The sequence below is a fragment of the Caloenas nicobarica genome, chromosome 13 (assembly GCF_036013445.1).
Source record: "Caloenas nicobarica isolate bCalNic1 chromosome 13, bCalNic1.hap1, whole genome shotgun sequence".
Classification (NCBI taxonomy): domain Eukaryota; kingdom Metazoa; phylum Chordata; class Aves; order Columbiformes; family Columbidae; genus Caloenas; species Caloenas nicobarica.
This window is the reverse complement of record NC_088257.1, coordinates 7,247,701-7,271,001: the sequence shown is the minus strand read 5'-3', so window position 1 is coordinate 7,271,001 and position 23,301 is coordinate 7,247,701. Positions and strand designations below refer to the sequence as shown.

At 57.6% G+C, this 23,301-nt stretch overlaps 1 protein-coding gene across 1 annotated transcript; it reads left to right on the top strand.

Annotated features, from left to right (window-relative positions):
- The first annotated feature begins 111 nt into the window (after positions 1–111).
- On the top strand, positions 112–22,120 carry NDST1 (N-deacetylase and N-sulfotransferase 1). Its single transcript, XM_065643909.1, has 15 exons — positions 112–267; positions 11,717–12,622; positions 13,252–13,734; positions 13,930–14,017; positions 14,245–14,399; positions 15,570–15,755; positions 16,140–16,268; positions 16,444–16,626; positions 16,984–17,080; positions 17,217–17,340; positions 17,862–18,036; positions 18,271–18,441; positions 19,333–19,442; positions 20,244–20,346; positions 20,464–22,120. The coding sequence occupies exons 2-15, from the start codon at positions 12,113–12,115 to the stop codon at positions 20,581–20,583; spliced, it is 2,634 nt and encodes an 877-aa protein (XP_065499981.1). The 5' UTR covers positions 112–267; positions 11,717–12,112; the 3' UTR covers positions 20,584–22,120.
- The last annotated feature ends 1,181 nt before the right edge of the window (positions 22,121–23,301 follow it).

The window sequence follows — 23,301 nt, the reverse complement described above, 5'->3', positions numbered from 1 at the left end:
GCCGGGGCGGCCCCGCCGCCACCCGCCCTCCCCAGCCCCGGCCCCACCGCCCGGGCAGGAGCCCAGCGCGGCTCCCGGGGCGGCGCTGCCGGGCCGGGGCCTGGCGGGGGACGGCGGGGGCCGGGCCGGGCGGCGGGGCGGTGCCTGGCCGGGCCGGCGGGCGGGACGCGCCGAGCGGGGCCGGGCCCAGCGGAGCCGAGCGGAGCGGAGCGGGCGGCGGTGGCGGCCTGGCGGAGCGGAGCGGTGCGGGCCCGGCCGGGCAGGCAGGTACGGGCCGAGCGGGGTGGGGAGGCGGAGGCGCAGACAAAGGGCGGCAGCGGGGGCCGGGATCCGCCGGGCCTTGCAGCGCGGGCCGGGCTGGGGGAGCCGGGCCGGGGCAGCCGGGCCAGGGCAGCCGGGCCACGCCGTCCTTCTCGTCCCCCCGGGCTCGGCGGCTCCCCCGCGCCGCCCCTTCCCCTGCGCAGGCCGCTGCGGTGCCCAGTGCCCCTCGGGAGGAGCCGGCCGAGGCTGGGGGTCCGGCGGGGCCCGCCCGGGGCGGCGGAGCGAGGGGTCCGGTGCGGAGCCCACCGCGCCCCCAGCCTCCCCGGCAGCCCCCGGCTCTATCAGGCCCCTCGTTCCCCCCGTGTCCCCCACCCTCCCCTCCGTCGGTCCGCTGCACGGGGGGCTCTGGAGGTGCAGCCGTGCGGGGTGGCCGGGGCTGCCCTCGCCCCGCCGCTGCCCGGGCATCCCCCTCGGCGTGCGGCACCGCCGTGCTGGGCAGGGCTGCCGGCCGCTGCAGCCTGGGGTGCGAGGCCTAAAGCATCCCTGCTCTGCAGGAGCATAAGTGGCATTAGTTAAAAATAATAAAGGATTGAAGGAGATCAGGACAGCGTGGCTGGGAGCCGGTTTGATGGTGCACTCCTTTTGCATGGTCTGGCTGGAGTCCCTGTAAAGCACCTTATCGCTCCCTCTGGAAGCAGTCCTAGCGTTTAGCCAGCCACCGCTGAACTCCTGGGCCTTTCACGCATAGCTGTATTTATTATTTCCTCACAGTCTTTTGGGTTTTTTCGCCTCCACCGCTGCACAGGCAGGCTGTCCCCTGCTGTAAGGCAGCCTGTGACGCCCAGCGATGCAGAAGCCACACCAGCTTTGCCACCTTTCACTGTCACCTGGAAGGCTCTGCTTCCCTTGGAGGCTGGTGCTCGCTCCCAGCACCGCAATCGCATCCCAGCGCCAGGGCTCTCCCTTCCCACGGTCCCAGCCGGCTGCCACCACAGCACATCGTGGGGCTGATCTTCTTCACACTGCCGGTGCTCACAGGGTTGTGAAGCTGGTGCCTTGCAGTGCCGCTTTGTCACCAACAGCCTTGAAACAGCAGCTCTTCCTGCAGCAAAGCAGCATCTTTGTTACTTTAATCTCAAGAGTGCTTTCTACCAGGGCTGGGCTGGTGCAGAAGGGGGGGCGAGCGACCCCGTGCCTGCTCCTCTTGGCTGTTCACGGAGACCATGGCGAGGAAGTTGTCCTTTTCCAAATAAAACAACCAGGATGAATTCGATAGGAAATAAGTTTCTTGCTTCTGAGTGAACTTGCCGTGGGTGGAGAAGAAGGAAATTAAACAATAGAAAAAACGTGTGGAGCTTTATACAGCAGGAAAAAAACCCCAACGTCGCTGGCTTCTGGTGGGATGGCCGAGCATCTTCCCTTTGCCCGTCTCGGAGCTCCTTTTCGGCAAGGATGGTGAAGGCGATGCTCGTGTTTCCCGGCACCCCTCCGTGTCTGGGGCATTGGTGTGAGGAGCCAGGACCTCCTGTATTACCAGTCCCCAAGCCACCCTACAGGGTCACCTTGCTCAGCCCTGGTGCGTGCCATGTCACCCCGATGCCTGCAGCCCCCAAATTCCTCCCTCCCCACCTGGAGCCACCGGCACAGATGCTGATGGGAACACTCACGCAAGCGAAGCCTTTCCTGCTTCCTGCGCCTTTGGGAAGCTGATGGGTCTGCTCTGGTTGTGTTTGGGTGGGGATGGAAAACCCGTCCCCGCCAAACAGACTTTTGATTACAGGTTGGTTTAGGTTTTTTCCCCTTTTTCTTTCTGCGTGGTACTGTCAATATTCTAGAACAGGTTATGTTTAATGCGCTGTTGGTGATAATTTAAACAGAAGATAAAAGATGCCTCACAAGATAAAAACTAGGCTGGGGTGAAGAGGGAATGATTAATATTTTTTTTCAGTAGTGTGTCATGGTGAAGTATTGCACGGCCAAGCGTGTCCCTGCTGCAGAGTGTCACCAGCGCTGCCTGCCCCCGTCTGCCTGCAGGCTCTGGCTTTTATAACCAGGTTTGATTTGGGGGCATCTCTGGGTGCCTGGGCCAGGGACAGAAGCCCGTGGTCCCACCGGGGATCCTGTCTCAGGAGATGGAGCTGCTCTCTTGGCTGTTCGTGCTCTGGGGCAGGGTCATGGAGGGCTTTGCTTAAAAGGGGTTTTGTGGAATTTTACCTCCTAGGTTTACCTTATTGCATTTGTTTTCTGTTTTTGACTGTTGAGGTCTAGAGCCTGCTAGAATGAGGTTAGGACTCAAGGCACAGAGAGCAGCAACATATTGTCTACATCTTGCGATGGCTTCATGGTTGTGGAGGGCCGGGGTTCCCAATCCATCTCGACGATGTTTCCAGCTCTGCACTTGAAGGCACTTTTGGACCTCAGGACTGCCCTTGGCTTCTTTGTGTGTTTTCAGCCCAGGTGGTGGCCTCGCTTTGCGTATTTTTGCAATGTGCCATTGTCACGCGTGGGCCAGTGGCTTTGGAGGCTGAGACAGGAGAAGGACCTGGGTGGAGGGCAAGCGTGATGCTGCTTTTCTGAGGACCACCTCAGAAACCCCAGGGGCTGTGAGGAGTCAGTCCCCAAGTGATGGCAGCCCCTGCGCTTCGCTGTGCCCGTCCCCAGGTGCGGAGGAGCAGGACAGCCCTCGCATCGGGACCCCTGGAAGGGCTCGGTGAGTCACACAGCATGGACGCGGAGAGAGGGCAGCCTGTAGCTTATGATTCATGTTGTTTTCCTGCGAAAGCCACCGGCTGTAATGGCAGAGCTTGCAGAAGATGAATCAATATCGAGCCGTAAATCCCGCATGTGGCTGCTGGCCGGGCAGCGAGGGGGCTGGGTTTGGGACTGCCTTGGTTCCTGTGTCCTGCCCAAAAGCAGCAGGAACCTTGCTGCAACCCTCGCCTGGGGAAGGGGCTGAGATCCTCAGCGCTACCTTCAGGTGGTCTGAGCCTTCCTGGAAGGGTTTAGGAAAGTCAAGAGATTCCCAGATGTGGGGTATCCCATGAGGAGCTGCCCTGGTATTTGTGTGGAGACATGCCTGGAGTTCAGTTCTGTTGCTGCTCTGGTCCAAGCTGTGGAGATGCAGGTTGTCTTGGAGAGATCAAGGCTCTCCCCCAGGGGTTCTGCCCCGTTGTTGACAGGGAACCCAAAATGTCTTGGAAACCTCATCACCGATGTAAAGTGGGGAAGAAGGAAGGAGTGTTCTCTGTCTCTGTTGGCTTGGGTGCATTGAGGGTTGGATGTACAGCGAGGGGTGTTGCTCTCAGATCCCTGCGCCGTGCGGGGACATGTCTCACCCAACGGTTCTGCGCATGGCCCGGGAGGATGACTGTCCCCGGGGTGTCCCTGCTGCTCCGGCAGCCTGCCAGCTCCGCACACCTGCTGCTCCCTTGGCTCAGTCTCCAGTGCCATGGCCTCAGCAAAACCCACGTGCTGTCCTGCTGCTTGTGAGCATCTCGCTGAGTATCCCCCATCCTTCCCAACCACCATCAGCTTCTTCACAGCCTTACACAGCCCTGCAGCCCCACAGCCTGGAGCCTGAACTGGTGGTACCGGCTTAGAAAAAAGGACTGCCTGAAAAAGGATTAACGGCACAGTCCTGAAATATGGCTTCAAAATGCTATTGATGCCTGAATTCTAAATGTTACAGCTCGGACCGCTTTAGATCTCCTCAATTCATCCCTTGGCTGTGCTGCTGCCTCGCTGGCCTTGTGGATTTACATTGGAGAGGGAGATGGAGGCCATGAGATGGGGATGCTTTTCCTGAGAGCGGGATGGGGACATAGGAGCCCACTTGAGTGAAGAATGTCCCCGGGTAGATGGACCAGCAGCAGTGTGGTCCCCTGGCCCAGCTGGCCAGTGGGATGTGGAGCAGGACATGTCACCAGTGGTTTGTTGTTATAGCTCTCGCTGGCTGACACCACGAGCTGCTGTGGCGAGGCCGGCAGCGTGGGGAGCGATGGAGGGGCAGGTGGGGCATTGGAGGCTGGGCCCTCGAGCATTTGCTTTGCCTTGAGCCTCTGCAGAGGAGAAGAAGGGGTCGGAGCTGATGCTGTAGCCTTGGAGCAGGTAAACTGAAGCAACAGGCTTCCCATGGAAGTGCCACCCACACGGATCTGAAAATTGGGGAGGCAAGTGGCAGCTCGGGTGCCAGCAGCTCTGGTGCTGGGCTTGCAGGGGGCAAACATGGGCTTCACCAGTAGTGTCTTAGAGGATGAAAACAAAACGGATCTTGTAAGTATCTCCTGTACTCTGTGCCTGTTCCGGTTTTCTGCATTTCCCTTGGGCTGGTGAGCATTCCAGCCGCTGATACTTTGTAAGGGCGGGAAAGCTTGCGTGCAGAGGTAATGTCTTTTATTAGCCTAACTAATACCTTTAGGAAAAGACAGATGTGCTCTCGGGCCTGAGGAATGCCTGCATGTCCAAAACATGGCATTTTTTCCAACTGTGTCCGTTGGTCTAATAAAAGATCTGACCTCCACCTGGCCCGGCCGTGACCTTGGAGCATGTTGGCCCCGGGAGCGTTGCGTCCGTTTGTCAGTCACCACCTGGCCTTTCCCTGAAGGACCTGCCAGCCTGGGAGCTGTCGCTGGAGCATGGCTGCGCTCACAACAGGCGCTTACCTGCTGGATTCAGGGCTGGCTGTGAGCACCCAGCCCCACAGGTGCTTCGGGCCCCCAGCGGGGTCTGTCCCGGCTGACCATGGTGAAGCAGAGCTCGGCTGCAGCTCAGCAAAGCATTGGGGCACCAGGTGGGATGGATGCAGTCCAGGGAGAGCATCCTCAGGAGCCCCCGGGAGGAGGGGGCAGCTCGTGCCATGCTCCATCCTTGCAGGGATTTCTCCTGAACACAGGCACCGCGGGGTTGGTTGCTCTCCATGAGCCGGTTCATGCTGTGGGTTTAGAGATGCTGCTTTGCAAAAGTGCCATTTTGGGGCCGGGTTAGCGCTTGGCAAGGCAGCTCCCCAGAACAGCTGGTGGTTCTTCTGTGGTGGGATGGAGCTGCTCTCCCACCATCTTCAAGTTCTCTGTAATGGGCAGCTGTCAAGAGAATGAAGCAGCTGGCCCGTCCTGGGGGGCTCACAGCACTGCATGGCCGAGGGGGGAAATGCTGCTGCCCCCCAGCTCTCCACGATCGAGCATCACCTTTGTGCTCGTGGCGGGACCAGCATCTCTGGCCAAGCAAACTGTCAGAGGCAGAAGAAGGTGGTTCAGTCGGTGTGTTTTTTGGGTAAGAGCCCCGTACGACCTGCAGTGAGAGCGTAGGCTGTTGCTCCAATGGAATATAAAAATTCACGCAAGATTATTTTTCCCTTGTCCTTTTTATTTTTTAAAATACTTAGGATTTGGGCCCTGCTTACCCAGAAGGGCTTTCAGGCGCTTGGAGAGCTGCAGGAACCAACACGGCACATTTCAAAGCAGGAAAACCCGATCCATTGAGTGGATTCCCGCCCCCTCCTGCAAACCCACTTAAAATTCATGGAGAGTTTTGTCAGTAAGAACCTGTTTCAATTAACAGACAAAAGAAACTCCTCGTTAAGTGCCTCTTTCAATTAAGGTTTGGGAGAATTCCCCCAGCTAGGCTTCCTCTGGAGCAAGGCTGTTCCCGAGGATTCAAAGGCAAAAAGCACCTGTGAGGAGGAGTCACCTGCGAAGGGCTCCAGCTTTTTTGGGGGGAGGCAGCGGCACAGCCTGAACCGTAACCTGGGTGTCTGGTCGGGATGGTGTTGGGGAGCATCAGCACTGTGGGGGTCGGCTGCCCAGCCTGGCATCCCTGGGGCACAGGAAAACTAATGACAGCTGATAATTGCTGGCCTCATTTATGGACAATTATGAACGATGCTGATTTTACACAGCTGTTGTCAGATGGGGGGGGAGCGTGGAGAGGTGCTCTTCCAGATCAGGGTGCTGGGGACAGGGCAGGTGGCAGCCACCAGTGTCACCGTCCAGGTACTGGTGTCACCTTCCAGGCACTGGTGCCTAAGGCTCAGGTGTGGGGTGACCTCCCAGGGGGTTCCTCTCTGCGGGGGGCTGGGGAAGGGGCTGACAGATGGGGGTTTGCAGAGGCAGGACCTGGGGAGTGGGGTTAAGACGTGAGGTTTCCTAGAGCTGGTCTTAAAAGCCCCACTGGCCGAGCTTGCCAGCTGCTCTGCCATGGAAAAAGTTTTAATCATGGGCTTCCAGAAACCTCACCCAGTTCTTTGGGGTTTTGAGTTCCTTCTTTTCATCTGTTTGGGGTCATTTTCTACCCTAAAAATTTGTCAAATATTTGCAGCGATTTGCCACATGACAAACCATCCCTCTGCAGGGACAGAAACATTTTCATGGTTGTTTATTCAAAGAAAACCCAAGGAAAGTGTTGCTTTTATCTTTTCCAGTAAAACTGAAGTGCTAACAGGGCTTTGTGGGTGAACAACAGCTCCTCCAGAGCTAGGTCCTTTGACCCAAAATAATTTTATTTACATGAAAATCTTTGACTGCTTTTGCTGGGGGAATCACTCATCTTGATTTCTTTCCTGCAGGAGCGGGCAGGCGGTGGACAGCCGGAGCCAGAGATTTATTTCCAGAGGGGAAACTTTGTTCAGCAGCAGCATCTCAGGTGGATGCTCCGACTGCTCGCTTCTGGCCAGGCTTTATAAATCAGATCTTAAATACAGTGTTGAGAAAAAGGGAGGATTTTCCTGCTGAAGTCCCCCAGGGGTACGAATGCTCTAGACCTTGAAAAAAATCAGGGATAAATTTTCCTGATATTCCCTTGTGTTTGCTTCTATTTAGCCTGTGCACAGTGTGGAGAAGCTGAGCTGGGTGGGTTTGGGGTGGGAGCAGCGCCTGTCCCTGCCTGTCCCAAGGGCAGCTGCTGGGGCTGCCATTGTCCTTCTTTAATTTTGTGCCTTTTGGGCATGGGGGAAATGCCGGAGTCCTGAGGAACGCGGTGCTGGGGCTGTCCACCTGCCAGCAGCAGTGTGTTTTTCTCCCTGCCTTGTTGTAACTACTGTTTGCAAAGCGCTTAAGCAGCCCGTGTAATCTACCGCTAAGACGCTCCTTATCTGGCATTATAAAACCGCGCCGGTGGTGCGCGGGCAGCCAGGACGAGCTCGTTTCTGCTCGTTTCTGTCCTTCTGCTCATTTTCCCCTCTTCATCTGCTCCACGTCCCTCTCCCCTGTCCAGACATCCTGAGTTTGGAGCCTGGCGGGAGGCAACTGGGTGTCCATAAAGCTCATCCCTCCATCCACGTCTCTTTGTGCCCATCCTAAAGGCCCACCTAGGCTGTCAGTAAGTGGGGATCGCCAGGAAAGTCCCCAGTTTTGCACCAGTTGAAGCTTTTATGCTGGTTTGTTGCTTCATCCCCTCTGGCGCAGGGCTCCAATCCCTGCTCGAGGAGCACCTTGCAGAGCTGTGACCTGGTGCCTCCTGTGCTTTGATACCACTGTGCATCGTACACCGAAGCAAAGGAGTTCATCTCCTGATCGTGCCTTCTCTTGGCCCGGGGATCTGACCCTGGCTGGGGAGGGAGGCGATGGGGACAGGGACGGGTGGTCCTTTGCACCTTGTGATGGCTCTTCTCCCATGCCAGTTCTCCCAGCTCCTTGCAGGTATTTCCAGTTGCAGCTGGGATCGCTGCCGTTCAGAGTTGGTAAAGGCAGCGGTGCAGAGGTAGGTGTTTAAAAGCAGGTCTTTCACACCAATTACTTGATCATTTTCAAAGCAAGCTCCCCCGTCTTCAGCTCACAGTTGTCTCTTGAATAATGTGGTATTAATCTCTCTAAGGCTTCGCCTAGTGGTTTTAGATCTGCAGCCCTCTCAATATTACCAATGGAGTGAAGGGGATTCCCTCTAGAGGGAACTTAAACCTATTAATAATTTTTCTGCCTTTTGTGCATCTTTTACAGGTATTTGCGATTCCTGGGGCTGCAGGGCACCAGTTAGTGATTGCTGAGGGTGCTGGTGAGGATGCGTGAGGTGCAGGAGAGACAGCAGACATGGTGGGCTGAGCACCGTCACTGTGCTGGGGACCTGGGTCCCAACCTGTCCGAATGTAGACCTTCCAGTAGCCTTTTGCCATCAAATATCTGAGTGGGAGACAAAGCAGATGCATCGATGGCGCTGACCTGGCTGCCTCCTCTGCAGTGGTCAGATACGGGAAGCGTTGGAGTGAGCAGAAGCAATTGCAAATCACTGAGCTGGGCGATGCAGTTTCTCATCCTGCGTCTAAATCCTTCTCCATCCAGGCTTAACCCCCAGGACTGGCTTACGTGGAGAAGGGGAGCTGGTGTGGTGGTGAGGGGGTGGTGACCCAGCAGTGGGGCTCTCTCTGGGTGGGGAGGACAGGGTGCCCACCTGCAGGGTCCTGGCAGGAGAGGAGCACGATGACCCTCCTGGCTGTGGTGTTTCGGATTGGGTCCCATCTCTGTGGGCTGAATGTTGAGCGTCTGTGAGGTACTAGGGTCAGGGGCTGGGGTCCTAACTCATGCAAGGTCTTGGAGTCTCTTCTCCATGAAGGTGGATGCTTGCTCCCTCCCCTGCAGCCCTTTCCGAAAATGTGTGAGTGATTTCTTGCCGTGTGGTTTTGAGCTCACTTCCCATCCCTGGGCTGTGGGGTTGGAATAGTTGATTTATTTGACAGCCAAGACTTGTGAACTGCCTGATCTTCACTGCTTGCACCTGCAGCCGGACCTATTGCACCCCCTGCTAAATCAAACCCTGCTGCGCTCATCTGCTTGGACCGGCGACCCTTCCCTCTCCTCCAGATCCGCTTGCACTTCCTTGCTTGTATTTAATCCTCCCATTGCGTCCCTGCAAAATCCCACCGAAGGTTAAAGGGAGAATGCTGCAAGCTGCTGATGGAGGTGGTTTTATCCTCTCTCATCCCCTCTGGTGCCCCTCTACCTTTCCAGGGTGCAGTGGTTCTCCGGGGAGCATTTGTGGCCATTAATTCTGTCTGGGAGAAACTGCAGCCCCCAAACCACACTGGGAGGGGGGAATTTAGAAAAGCTTTTAAAACCATTTTTGCCTTCCTCCTGCACCTGTCTTAGGTTTGAAGTGCCGATAGTAAAGGGCTTCCCAGCCACCGTTCACACTCCCTACCTGCCCTAGCATTGGATCCAGCACTGTGGGTGCTCCAGGCTGCACCGGAGAAGCTGCTCGGATGCTGATTGTGTTTGTCAGGGTAGTTGGATTAAGAGCGCTGTGGCTAAGCCTCCTCACTGAGCCTCCTCTCCAGCGGAGCCTGTGCCAGGACTTTGCTCAGAAATCCACCAGAAAACAGCATTTTCTGGGGCTCTTTCTCCTGTGGTCCTTGACGTGCGGCTATGGCTGAGCACCCGTCTGTGTGATGGGAGCCCACTGGCGCTGTACGGTGTTTCTGGGGGCCTGAGGTCTGCGTGTGGGACTCAGGCTGATGTGTCCAGTGGGTGCCTTCTAAATAATCACCATGGTTGTAAAAGGCACTGGCGTGGCTTCTAAAAATCAGGTTAAAAGAAGTTTGGTTCTGTCACCTTGCAAGCTCTTGTGGGTTTTTTTTCTATTTTACTCCCTTGTTTCCCTTTTTGTTTTAGAAAAGCTGTTGGTCTTGGGAACTTGTTTTGTGTTCTTGGACCTAAAGCTGCTTCCTTCTGTGGCGTAGCTGTCAGCTCTTCCACCACTGCCAGGGATGCACAGGGGTTTGCTGGGCAGCGTGCAGCTAGCACCCGCTCCTGTGGGGAAAACCCTGAGCAGGAGCATCCCTGCCCCACGCCATCACCCCAAACCCCTCAGCATCCTCCCCATGGAGGGTTTGGTCCAGCAGCAAGCTGGCAGAGCAGGATTCCTGCCCGGTTTCTGCCTTGGCAGTGGGTTCGTGGGGCAGGATGCTGCCTGCCCTGGTCCTGGCTCACACCTGCCTGCTCCGGGGGTCCAGTGCTGGTCCCCTGCCTGGGCAGGTGCTGTCTTCGTGCTTCGACGTGACAGCCTCCCTCCCTGGGGACAGTCAGCCGATGTCTGCCCGGAGATGCTGTCTCCAAAGCTTGGTCGTAGAATAGCATAATTAAAAGCTCTTAGGAGAGGATGAACTAATGAAGCCCCTTTGGACCTGGCAGGTGATGTGGGCGTGGGGTCCCGTTTCTGTCTGCTCCGTCTTGTGGAGGGTGGTGCCGCTGGCATCAAACCTGCTGGCTGTCACTTGCCCATCGCCATGGGACTGCAGCTGCCAGCACCCACAGCTCCTGACAGATGAGAGAAATGGAGGGAGAACAGGCTGACACGGCCAGGATGCTTGATAATGCAGTCCTGGCTCTCCACTTCCCTAGGGATGGTACTAGGCAGAGAAGCTTCCCTTTGCATGGGCACATCCCTAGAAACTGTCCCCGTGTGCTTCTTCTTTTCGTCCTGCCTTCATCCATGTGTGCCAAGCTTAATTACAAATTGATAGAACCCAATGCTCCACCATGCCTGGCACAGCCGGGTGTGGGGGTTGCCAGCGGGCTCTGGGTGAAGCAGCACTGTGCTGGTGGGGTTGGGAAGTGGAGCCTGGAGCGGGGTTTGCTGCAGGGAAGGGCACGGATGACAGGATTACCCTGCCAAGCCCCAGCCTGTAATCCATGGTACAGCTCAGCCAGCCATGTTTAATCCCGTTATGTGCCTGGCTGGTGTCTGTAGGGCTGGTGCTTGGCTGCGGTGCCAGCAGGGCGCAGGGGACTCTCCTCGGGGAGGAATGGGGACCTCTACCCTTGTCCCCAGCACCGGTGGTGGGTTTGGGGACAGTGCTGCAAGCCATCGTGCCAGCACTTGCTATTTTCCTTAAACATATTGGCTGCATTGGTGTGGCCCTGGGTGGCTTAACTTCCTGGCAAGCAGTGCCTCCTTCGCCCTCTCCTTCGCCTTCACCTTCGCCTTCTTCTCCTTCTCCTTCCTCTCCCTCTCCCTCTATCTTCCCTTTCACAGGGAAGGGAAAAATATTCTCAAGGTCCTTTCAGCTCCTCGTGGGCACTCCTGTGTGCCCGTCTCAGTGACCTTGGCCGGCAGCTCCCTGCTTGGCCTCGTGCTGGCCAGCTGCCCACATCCCTCTGTGCCAGCCGGGCTGGGTGATGGGGGGCTCGCACCCCCCACACCCCCATTCTCCTTGCCACAGCCTGGCCCCCGCTGGGCAAACAAGAGGAGCAGGGCTGCTTCTCCAGCTGCTTGGTGCAACAGAGACTCACAGGGGAGTGGGAGCCTCCCCGCACAGCCCCCCAGCAGCACCGCAGCCGGGATCGTGCAACACGCCTGCGTGCCGCGCTCCTGCCCCATCGCCAGCACGTTGGGAGCTCGAGGGGCTCTCCCGGCAAGCCCTGGCACGCCGGCCAGCTCGCCGAGGGATCTGCCAGGGCCGCTGCGCTGGCGTCAAGCGACGGCATTGGTACAGACACCAACCCTGCCCACTCACCCTGCCTCTCTCTTGCAGGGCACTGTGTGGAGCCAGGGGACCGAGGTGCCCCGGGGAGCCACCATGGCCGTGTGCCCGCCGCGAGCCGCCCCGAGGCCGCCCGCCGCCCCCTCGCCCCGCTGAGGCCATGGGGCCACTGCCGCCACTGCCACCACTGCGGGGATTTCGGCTCAGCAAGGGGACTCTCGATGTGTCTGCCATGGTGACATGAAGCGGACAGCAAGGGACGCCAGACTGCTGGAGGGGAGAGAGCCTGTGCAGGCGGCCTGCTAGTATTTTAATTTATTAGTAGCATTCAGTTTTATTTTCACCTATTTTTGTTGGTTGGTTTGTTGCTTCTTCCCCTCCCCGGGGCTCGCAAGGGGAGGGGGCGGGCAGGGGAGAGGTACCCCACCTCGCCCCGCGGATGCAAGGATGACTGTGCTGGCCAGGGCCCGACGGGGTATCCGGCAGCTCTCTCCGCAGGTGGTGTTGCTTCTGCTCTTCGCCTTCTGCCTGCTCAGTGTTTTCGTCTCTGCGTATTATTTATATGGGTGGAAAAGGGGCTTGGAGCCCTCGGGGGACGTGGCGGGGCCGGACTGTGATGAGCCCAAGGTCGCCCCTTCCCGCTTGTTGCCGCTAAAGACCCTTAAGGTGGTCGACTCCTCCCGCACGGACCCCTTGGTGCTGGTCTTTGTGGAGAGCCTCTACTCCCAGCTGGGCCAGGAGATCGTGGCCATTTTGGAGTCAAGTCGCTTCAAATACAGGACGGAGATCGCCCCAGGGAAGGGGGACATGCCCACACTGACTGACAAGGACCGGGGACGCTTTGCACTCATCATCTATGAGAACATCCTCAAGTACGTCAACCTGGACGCCTGGAACCGGGAGCTGCTGGACAAGTACTGTGTGGAGTATGGCGTGGGCATCATCGGCTTCTTCAAGGTAAGGGGGTGCATGGGGTGAACTGAGACTCTGTAGCCAGGCCGGGCGTGAGCAGGGGGCTCTGGGGTCCCGCTGCCCTGCAGGGACCCTGCCCTCCTCCTGCTTTCTGCCAGCAGCCCCGGTTTGTGTGGAGCCAGCCTGCAGCCTGGCGTGAGGCACAGACTTCTAGCAGTGGGCATCAACTTAGCTCTCTCCTCATGGAAGAGCTGTGCTGGCCCTGGGTGTTTTGAGGGTAAAAACATAATTCTGGGATCAGTCTGGTTGCTTTTAGCATCACATTTCCCAGCAGTGACCCTTGCTGGGCTTCACCAAAAGCATGAGTGGGTATTTTGCTCTGCAGCCTGCTGCCCTTCTCCTGCCTAGGGCTCGCAGCCCTGGGGCACTTCGCATGTTGGACGTGAGCAGGATTGAGCGTGCGAGGGGGATGAGGGTGTCCCGTGCTCGGGAGGGGAACGGGGAACCTGGCACCTGGATTTCTGGGGGTGCTGAGCCGCCTACCCGCCTTGCCACAGCGGTTGGTGGCCCTGGAGAGCCCCTGGCTGCACAGCCAGGCTGGGCACTTGCTGTGTCTTTCGACACCTCCATCCCCCGCGTCCTGTCTCCTCCAGCTCCCGTCTCTCCCCATGCAGGCGAACGAGAACAGCCTGCTGAGTGCCCAGCTGAAGGGCTTCCCCCTCTTCCTCCACTCCAACCTGGCGCTGAAGGACTGCAGCATCAACCCCAAGTCTCCTCTGCTGTACATCACGCGGCCCAGCGAGGTGGAGAAGGGTGTGCTGCCCGGCGAGGACTGGACCGTCTTCCAGTCCAACCACTCCACCTACGAGCCTGTCCTCCTGGCCAAGACCAAGTCGGCTGAGTCCATCCCGCACATGAGCGTGGATGCGGCGCTGCACACCACCGTGATGCAGGACCTGGGCCTCCACGACGGCATCCAGAGGGTGCTTTTTGGCAACAACCTCAACTTCTGGCTGCACAAGCTGGTCTTTGTGGATTCTGTCTCTTTCCTGACGGGCAAGAGGCTGTCCCTGCCCCTCGACCGCTACATCCTGGTGGACATCGATGACATCTTTGTGGGCAAGGAGGGCACGCGCATGAAGGTGGAAGACGTCAAGGTGCGGCTGTGATGTCCTGGGTGGGCAGGGTGATCGTGCTGCTCTGGGATGCTCCAGGGATGAGCTTTTCTGCCCCCAGAGTATCCCGTGGCCCCCAGGGAGCCCCTTTTGAGGACACTGATCCTCAGCCTGGTATGACAGCTGTCCCCAAGGCCACGTGCTGAGGACATCTTGCTTTCTCTCTCCCTCTCCCAGGCGCTGTTTGACACACAGAACGAGCTGCGCACCCACATCCCAAACTTCACCTTCAACCTGGGATACTCAGGGAAATTCTTCCACACGGGTGAGGAAGGCGAAGGCATCACTTTGTGTATTGGTGCCGTACAGCTGGTGTTGGGGCACAAACCTGTGCTCAGAGAGGCTGATGTTGGCGTTGCAGGAGGGTCCTCAGGCATCCCACCCCTCTGCCCCTGTCACTTGGTCACCCAGAGGGGCTCCTCCTCCCTCTGCCCCAGCTGCTCACACATGGCTCTGCGTGCCTGGCAGTGACACTGACCATTGTGCCCACAGGTACCGATGCTGAGGACGAAGGTGATGACCTGCTGCTCTCCTACGTGAAGGAGTTCTGGTGGTTCCCTCACATGTGGAGCCACATGCAGCCTCACCTCTTCCACAACCAGTCAGTTCTCGCCGAGCAGATGACCTTAAACAAGAAATTCGCTGTCGTGAGTAAGATGCCGCCGGTGGGCACGCTTGTGGTGGGGGGAGGATGGGAGAAGAGGGGTGAAGAGGCTCCCTGGGAGACCCAGGTGAAGGTCTCTGCTTGCCAGAGCAATGGGACCTGGTGATGTTAAGTCATGTCCCCTACATTGCAACTGGGTGGGTAAATCCATTTATACTCTTGTACCTGGAGAAAAAAAAAAGCATTTATCTGCACCAGCCAATGCGCTGCTGCAGCAGCGAGCTGCCCTGGTGCCTGCCTGAGGGGAGACATTGTCTGTGCATTGGCTGGCCATGGGGGATGTGGAGATCCAGTCTGAGGGGTGTGGGGTTCCGATCCAAGGCTCTGCAGGAGGAATGGGCCACCTGGGTTGGTGTGTGTGCTGGGTTTTACCTGAGCCTGGGGTTTGGTGCTCAGGTGGGCACGGTTTGATGCTGCGCTGGGCAGCGATGCGGGATCTCTGAGCAGTCGCTGTGTGCTGGGAGACTCAGGCTGATGAAAACTCCCTCTGCAGGCTGAGCTGTCAGGGACATGTTCAGTTTATAAAGGCGGGCTCTGACCTTCAGCTGGGCACGGGGTTGTCCATCCTCTTGGACTGTCCTTTATCTGCCCTGGATAAAGCCAGATCATCCTATGATTGACTGGTTTGAATCCAAACGAGTGAAGCCAGACCCAGTAATAATAATTGGGTTCAATGGCCTAAAAGAGGGATCTTCAGGCTGAGTTCAGGCTGAGTAGAGATGCTTAATTAGAGAGAGACCTGACCATCCCTACTTGAGATAGGTGGTTGTCCAGCTCAGAATTTCTAGGCTGTTTTATATCTACTGACATAAACCAATTTACAGTCCCGTATAAATGTGTCTCCTCATTCTCCACAGAAAAGCTTTGCTGCTGTTGTTTTGTTGTTGACAGCAGAAATGGCAGCGATGGGGATGGTCCATGTGAAGCAGAGGAGCGAGTGTCCACCCAACATGTCTGCTCCTGGGCTCCCTTTCAAGGAGGCAGCCCTGGTTAGGAGAGGACACACGGGCACAGCCCTGCTCTGGTTGCTCTCCAGGGGCACGAATAGACAATCTATAGTGGGGAATGGACAGTCCCTTGGGGAAAGATTGGGTTGGGACATTGTGGTTTTGGGGTTTGCAGGGTCACCCACTCCCCACTTTCTTCTCTGCAGGAGCACGGCATCCCCACTGACATGGGGTACGCTGTCGCCCCCCACCACTCGGGTGTGTACCCCGTCCATGTGCAGTTGTACGAAGCTTGGAAGCAGGTTTGGTCAATCAAAGTGACGAGCACGGAGGAGTACCCTCACCTGAAACCCGCTCGCTATCGCCGTGGCTTCATCCACAATGGCATCATGGTAGGTGGCCAGGCTTTATCGCTGGTGCTTCTCTCCTCTTGCCTCCCCCCACCAACACCCAGAGCCTCAGCAGGTGATTTCTGGACAACTCAGATGCTTCGATATGAGGGGGCTGTGCCCTCTGCTTACCCTGCATGGGAGAACCTCATGTGAGGACAATTTTTGGCTTTTCCATCTGTCCACCTCCATCCCTTGTGGGCAGCAGGATTCACATTGAGGGTGATGAGAAGCAGTGGAGCTGGTCCTGACCTCTGAGGGGTTGACTACCCCCTTTTTGTTTGGGAGGAGAAGGGGACCCAGCCTTGGATGCCTGGAGGAGGCCGTGTGGCTGTTTCCTTGCCTGACTCCTCTGCCTGCTCCATCCATGTTTTTCTCCTGTCCCAGGTACTCCCCCGGCAAACCTGCGGCCTCTTCACACACACCATCTTCTACAATGAATATCCCGGCGGCTCCAGCGAGCTGGACAAAATCATCAACGGGGGTGAACTGTTCCTGACTGTGCTCCTCAACCCCGTGAGTACAGCCATCCAGCTGTCTGGGGACAGACGGACAGATGTCTCTTGCAGAGCTGTTCCCAGTGCTGCTGTAGGAGATGTCCCCGATGTTCTCAGCCAGGGTGGGAGCCATTTGCACAGGACAGCTGCTGTGTGAGGCTCTGATAACCCCTGCTCTGTCCTCTCTGCTTCAGATCAGCATCTTCATGACCCATCTGTCCAATTATGGCAATGACCGCCTGGGCTTGTACACCTTCAAACACCTGGTCCGTTTCCTCAACTCCTGGACTAACTTGAAGCTGCAGACGTTGCCACCTGTGCAGCTGGCACAGAAATACTTCCAGATTTTTTCCGAGGAGAAGGACCCACTGTGGCAGGTACCCCCCGTGCCTGGGATGAGGGGAGCAGCCCCATTTCTTGTGCTGGGAGAGGGAAGTGGGGTGTAGCTGTCCCTGCTCTGAGCAGGGGGTTGGACAAAGTGACCTCCTCAGGTCCCTTCCAACCCAGATTTTGCTCTGATCCCCTGAGTAAGTAGCATTTTTTCATGTGTCTGTGGTTCTGTGGGCAGTGCCAGGAAGGGGTTTGCCCCTTAGACCTGGAGATAAGCCTGGTCTTTGCCCCACCTGCTGAGCAGTGTGGCCTCGCGTGTGTCTGCTCAGGCTGGCGGGGGCTGAGCAGTGGTGAACAGTCCCGTCCAGGCTACCTGGTCTCTAATCCTCCACCCTGCATTTCAGGATCCCTGTGAAGACAAACGGCACAAAGATATTTGGTCCAAAGAAAAGACCTGTGACCGATTCCCGAAGCTTCTCATCATCGGGCCTCAAAAAACAGGTACTTCCCTTTACCTTTGGTGCCATGAGCAGGCTGGGAGGCTTGCCGAGTCCCCCCCACATCCCCAAAGAGCCCTGTAGCAGAGCTTGGAGGGAGGTTTGGCACAAGTCAGCTCTCGCTTTCCATCTGTCTGAAGGAACAACTGCCCTTTATCTCTTCTTGGGGATGCACCCAGACCTGAGCAGCAACTACCCCAGCTCAGAGACCTTTGAGGAGATACAGTTCTTCAATGGACACAACTATCACAAGGGCATCGACTGGTAGGTCTCCCCGCTGCGGGGGCTGAGCTGGGAGCACCAGTTCGTTCGGGAACAGGAGCAGTGATGCTGTGGGGTTTCCCATCAACCTCGCAGCCACCGGGCTCTTGGCAGAGGGTACCTGGGTGCTGCAAAGCAGGATGAATCCTGTGCAGGGTCTGCCTTTTGCAAGGGCGCGCTCATGCTCTGTCTTCAGGCCATCACACCTCCATGGTTTATCCATGAGATGTTGTTCTGAAGGCAAAGGCCACTTGCCAGGACTCAGAAGTGCCCCCAGCAGAAGCCGGGTGCTTGTGAGTGCGTCTGCTACCCCCTGGTTTTGGGGTCTGCCTGGGGTATCTAGTGAGGCCTGGCTCTCCCAAATGGCTGGAGGGGATTGTGGAGCTGCAGGCTGTGTGTCAGACCTGGAGGCACCCTGCAGAATTAGTGTGTGATACAGGGTGTCTGAGATGTCACCTGCAAGGGGGGTTGCTGGGGACATCTCGTGGTGCCAGTCCACCTGCCTTACGCTGTGCCTCCCCCAGGTACATGGAGTTCTTCCCCATCCCCTCCAACACCACCTCCGACTTCTACTTTGAGAAAAGTGCCAACTACTTTGACTCAGAAGTGGCTCCCCGGCGAGCTGCGGCCCTGCTCTCCAAGGCCAAAGTCATCACCATCCTCATCAACCCTGCAGATCGAGCCTACTCCTGGTACCAGGTGAGCTGCCTCCCTCTGCCTCCCCTCCGGCTTGGGCAGCCCCATGAGGTGCTGGGCAAGGGGCTTCCTTCCATCAGCTTGGTTTGGGAGGTGGGGTGGCTGTGAATGCCACGCTTTTTGGCTGAACAAGACACACAAGAACACAGCGTGGTGGCCTGGGAGTGGCAGCGCCTTATGGGCAGCCCAGGATTTGGGTTGCCCCAGGAACAAACCTGCCTTGCTCATGCCTGACAGCACCAGCGAGCTCATGACGACCCGATCGCCCTGAAATACACCTTCCACGAGGTGATCACGGCAGGACCTGAGGCTGCTCCGAAGCTCCGGACCCTGCAGAACCGCTGCCTGGTGCCAGGCTGGTACGCCACCCACATCGAGCGCTGGCTGAACAGCTACCACGCCAACCAGGTAGGGATGACAGCATCCCGTTCCTACGGTGGCAGCACCCCAAGGAGCCCCCCTTGCCCGAGGAAGGATGCTCAGGGAAGAGAGCTTGGCTCCCAAGTCAGATGCCAGAGTGCTCCTGTGGGAGATGCTTTTTTTATATCCTAAAAAACATGGGAGGAAGAGTAAAACTACTTGGGGAAGGGGCGGAGGGGAGATACTAAGCAAGAGGGAAACCCTTGTAGTGTGAGGCTGGTGATGGATGATGCACAGAGATGTCGTTTTGCCAGTCCTGGGCAGGTGGGTCCTGCTGGTCCCCTGGCAAAGCAGGTTTGAAGGGGGCTCTGGGGCAGAGGGCTGTGGGTGGCTCTGCAGGGGCACCCACCACTCATCTACCACTCTCAGCCACAGACCCTCGCGGGGCTGCCCTGTCCGGTGTCACCGCGGCATCGAAATAGGACAAAAATAGCAGGCAGGGCTGCCCGCAGTTCGAGCTGCCTGCAGGGGAGATAGGGTCTGAACACCAGCCCCGCTGTGACCCACGTGGTGCAGTGCTGCTGGCTGTGCACGGGCTCAGTCCTGGAATGATTTTTCCACCATCACTTAACCTTACAAAGCCTATTAGTTGTCTGGTTCTGTGTAATTGCTGTAACGCAATCCTGGCTGGCGGTGGTTTCGGTGGCCGTGAGCTCTGATGTTGTCCTGGACAGATCCTGGCCCTGGCTTTTATTTGCATTTAACATTCCAACACCCAGTGTAAGTGAACACCGGGGCACATGTTGCCGGGGACCTTGCATGGGTTGGTGGCAGATTTGACTCTGAGATGGCAAAAGGTGCAGCGAAGGCATTGTCACGCCCCAGGAGAGCAAGGCTGGCAGCCAGCGGCACCCCACCACCCTGCCTTGCTCCTCGCAGATCCTGGTCCTGGATGGCAAGCTGCTCCGAACAGAACCCGCCAAAGTGATGGAGACGGTCCAGAAATTCCTCGGAGTGACCAACTTCATCGATTATCACAAGACCTTGGCGTGAGTCCTTCCCCGAGCTTCTCCTTCTTCCAAGCTGCCACTGCTCCTGGTGCAGTGATTTGTCCCTGGGGCTCACCATGGAGCCGCCCCTGGTTTCGATGACACCAGGGTTTCACCTGAGGCTGGAACAGCAGCTCCTCCTTCCTGAGGCCTACACCGGGGCAGCTGCAATCAGAAATAAGGTTCAACAAGCACCCTGCTTTCCTGTGCTTATCCAGGCATGGCGGTGTGGGCAGTGGTGTCACCTGGGGCAGCCCAGGAGCAACTCTAGGTTCCCGGAATGGGGTTCAGGGGTGTGTTTGTGCCACTTGTTGAGCTCTGGCACCCTGGCTCCTCATGCGCTTGCTGCAGAGGGCGGCTCTTGCTGCTTGTGATCTGTCACCTTGCCCTGAGCCTTCCAGACATTAAAACCCACCATAGGAAGCAGGAAACTCCAGAGCTGCTAGAAAAATGATAATTTACCTCTGCACTGCTCTTGCCTCTATGCGTGGCTGTTCTGAGTCTGCACCCAGGTGTTGTGGGGTTCTTGAGGGCATCCAGGGCTGAAGATGCTGCAGAAAATAGTAATTAAACCCATGTAGACCCCTGTGCTCCCTCAGCAGGGTGATGCGGTGATGAATGAACCTTGCTGGGCTGCTTATTGTGCTGCTGTACAGGGAAGCTGTTGTACCAGGGGGGTGGTAACGAGGTGTTAGCTAGGCTGTGAATTAAAAAGGTGGAGAAGTGCCCCCATGCAGGGCTGGGCAGCAGCAGGGCTCATCGAGAAGGCAAGAGGGGTGAGGCAGAGCTCTTGCTTTGCAGGTTTGATCCGAAGAAAGGGTTCTGGTGTCAGCTCCTGGATGGAGGAAAAACAAAATGCTTGGGAAAGAGCAAAGGGAGGAAATACCCTGAGATGGATTCAGATGTGAGTACGCAGAAAGCCTCCTGGGATGGTCCCGGGCAGGGCTGGGGTGGCCGTGCTGGGATGGTGGGCTTGGGGCTGGTCCCCCTGACGCTCCTCTCTATTCTCCTCCCGTTGCAGTCACGCACCTTCCTGCGGGACTATTACAGGGACCATAACATCGAGCTCTCCAAGCTGCTGTATAAGATGGGGCAGACGCTGCCCACCTGGCTGCGGGAGGAGCTGCAGAGCACCAGGTAGCTGCCGCCCGCTGTCCCCAGCAATACTCCGGCGGGGCCGACCCTGCACCCAGCGGGACCTTCCTCAGCAATACTTGGCTGTGGCCTTGGACGGGACCCCAGGAGCAGACGTGGCCTTGGAGGGGACCCCAGGAGCAGACAGCTGCGCTGGGGCTGCCCCAGCAGTGGCTTGACTCTGCGGTCCCCGCGCTGTCACCTCTCCACCTCCCCCACACCTGTTTCTCTTTTATTTTTCCTTTTTAATTCCTGGGCCTGTCAATGGGTTCTCTTCCCACCCCGACATGGGGAAGTGGTACAAATTCCGCCTTTCTCTGCCCAAAATGGGTTCTGGCTCCCCTGGGCCTGAGGGCAGCAGCAGAGCTGTCGCTCACGTGCTGGTCCGAGGGTGGAGAAGCTGCTCTGGGCACGCTGGAGGTGATGTTGCTGAGCTGGAGCAGAGGAACGGAGCTGGTGGAGACCCAAAGCACAGAGGGACCCAGACCCACTCCTGCCATCAGCCCTGCAGCAGGAAGCAGGAGAGTTTGCCAGATTCCGTGACACCTACTTGGAAAAGCTGCGAACAAGGCAGATTTTTCTTTCAAAGACTCAGGCACAATTTCTTTTGTCATCTCTGTTTGTTTTCAAGCTCCTCAATTTCATGCTCCCCTTCTGTGGGCAGCACGGTGGGACAGCGGCTGAGCAGGAGAAGGGCCTGGTGTGCTGGCCCTGGTGTGCTGGCCCCAGGATGCTCCTGCCCCCCCCAAGCTCCCCTGCAATCTCATACACACGTGGTGTTTCCTGTGGTAAAGCCGAGTGGTGCCCGGCGTCCCCCGGCATGGAGGAGATCCAGCCCTTGGGGACAGGGCAGACCTTGGGATAATGGCAATCGGAAGGATGCTGAGAACTTCAAACCTCTTGAATATTAAAAGCTAAAGTATTTTAATAATGTTGGGGTGTGGGGTGGGGGGAGGGTTCGTTTGGTTCCCGTTTTGCAGGGGGTTGTTTTTCTTTGGTGCCAGAATTTGTACCTAAACCCTGAGGGTTTTATGTGGTCTCTTTGGTTGTTACATGTGACGTGGATGAAGGTCAGTGGGGAAACGGGGGACGGTTTCCCAGCCAGAGATGCATCTTTATACTGGTGGTGCCATACAGAGCTGCCACCCCGGCTCTACCCCTCCCCTGCCCTGCCATGTCCCCTGGGTTTTGCTGCCAGGGCTGGCAAGTGACATTTAGCCATCATGGGATGAGGTCCCACATTTCCCCTGGGATGGAGCTGCTCCGCGGGATGCAGGATGGAGGCGGTAGCTGGGATTCTTCCCTCCCCTCTAGAGCGGGGCCAGGGCAGCAGGGGGAACGCACTCAGGGTTTCACCCTGGGGGGTGGCAGCAGGGGTTCCTACATGGTTATTTTAGCAGGAGCCCCGTAGCCGTGCGTGGGGCTGGGGGGACCGCACACCCCGCTGCCCCTCGTGGGGTTGTGCTGGGAGAGGCTCCTGGGCGCTGCTGTAAGGTCCTGTCAAACGAAAGGCTAATAAATGTCGGGGCTCTGGTTTTACTTGTTGCCCGTTTCTCTCCTTACTCCCCAAGTGTGGCTTCCATCTGCCTCCGGGGGCCTTTGGGCCCATCTTTTGGGGGGGATTTGGGGAGGAGGGAGGGGGTGCGTGGGAGCAGCTCTGCGTGCACGAGGTGGCAGCAGCTGGCCAGTCCCAGATCCGACTGCACTGCGCAGCCGCCATGGCTCCTGCTCCCGGGACAGCCTCCAGCACCGCCTGTGTTACATTTGGGGGGCCAGGGGGTCCCCGCTTGCCTTCTTGTCCCTGCCCGCCGTCTGCTGCCTCTCCACCGCCTTCTGCAGCCTGGCCCCTGCAGAGCGCTGGAGGAAACGAAGATGGAGCGTAATTAATCCCAGCCGGGTTTGTTTGAACCTGTCGGAGTGACAAATGATGTGCAGTGCACTCTGCGGGAGCCGCCAGACGGAGGGGAGGGGGCTCCTGCCTGCCTGCGCCCCTGGAGCTGCCTGCCTGGACAAGGCGGCTTTTAATTTTTGGTAATTCTGGAGCAAAGCCAGGCCATGTACCCTATGCCCTTACTCCAGGGTTGGGTTCCCAGTGTCCCCAGCCCCCATCGTCCCCATCCAGCCCCACGGTGATGTGCAAACCCCTGGCTGGGCCAGGTGGGACCAGCTGCTGCCCAGCTGAACCCTGAGTTAATTACTTGTTAATTAACAGGGCCAGGAGCACAGCTCAGCCCTGTGCAACATGGAATTATTTAAACTAAAAAGTATCTTAACCATATTTTCCTGTTGGAGAAATCTTGCTGTGACCCTCCCCACTAAGTATCAACCTCCTACTTCTGCTCGTCCAGAGAGACACATGAAAGGGGCTGAGGCCGGCAAGCACGAACCTGTTCGAGACCTCGGCTTTGAAAACCCAGCATGGGAGCCGGGAAGAGCCATGGGAGCTGCTCCCTCGCAGGGAGAAGCCGGGGCGGTTTGCACCCTGTAAATAACGGAGATAACCAACCACGGACAAGCTCCTCACACCCCCAAGAAAGGCATCCCCAGGGCAGGTGGCTGGAGGTTAAATGACGCAAATGTTTCACACCACGGCAGGATTGCAAAAGCAGTAATAGCTTTGCCATCTTCCACAGCCCTTTCCTCCCGGCTGGGGACCTCCTCCCCGGGGTCATTGTCCTGGCGGTGGGTGTGACACAAGGGACCCGCAAGGACAGGAAGGTGGCAG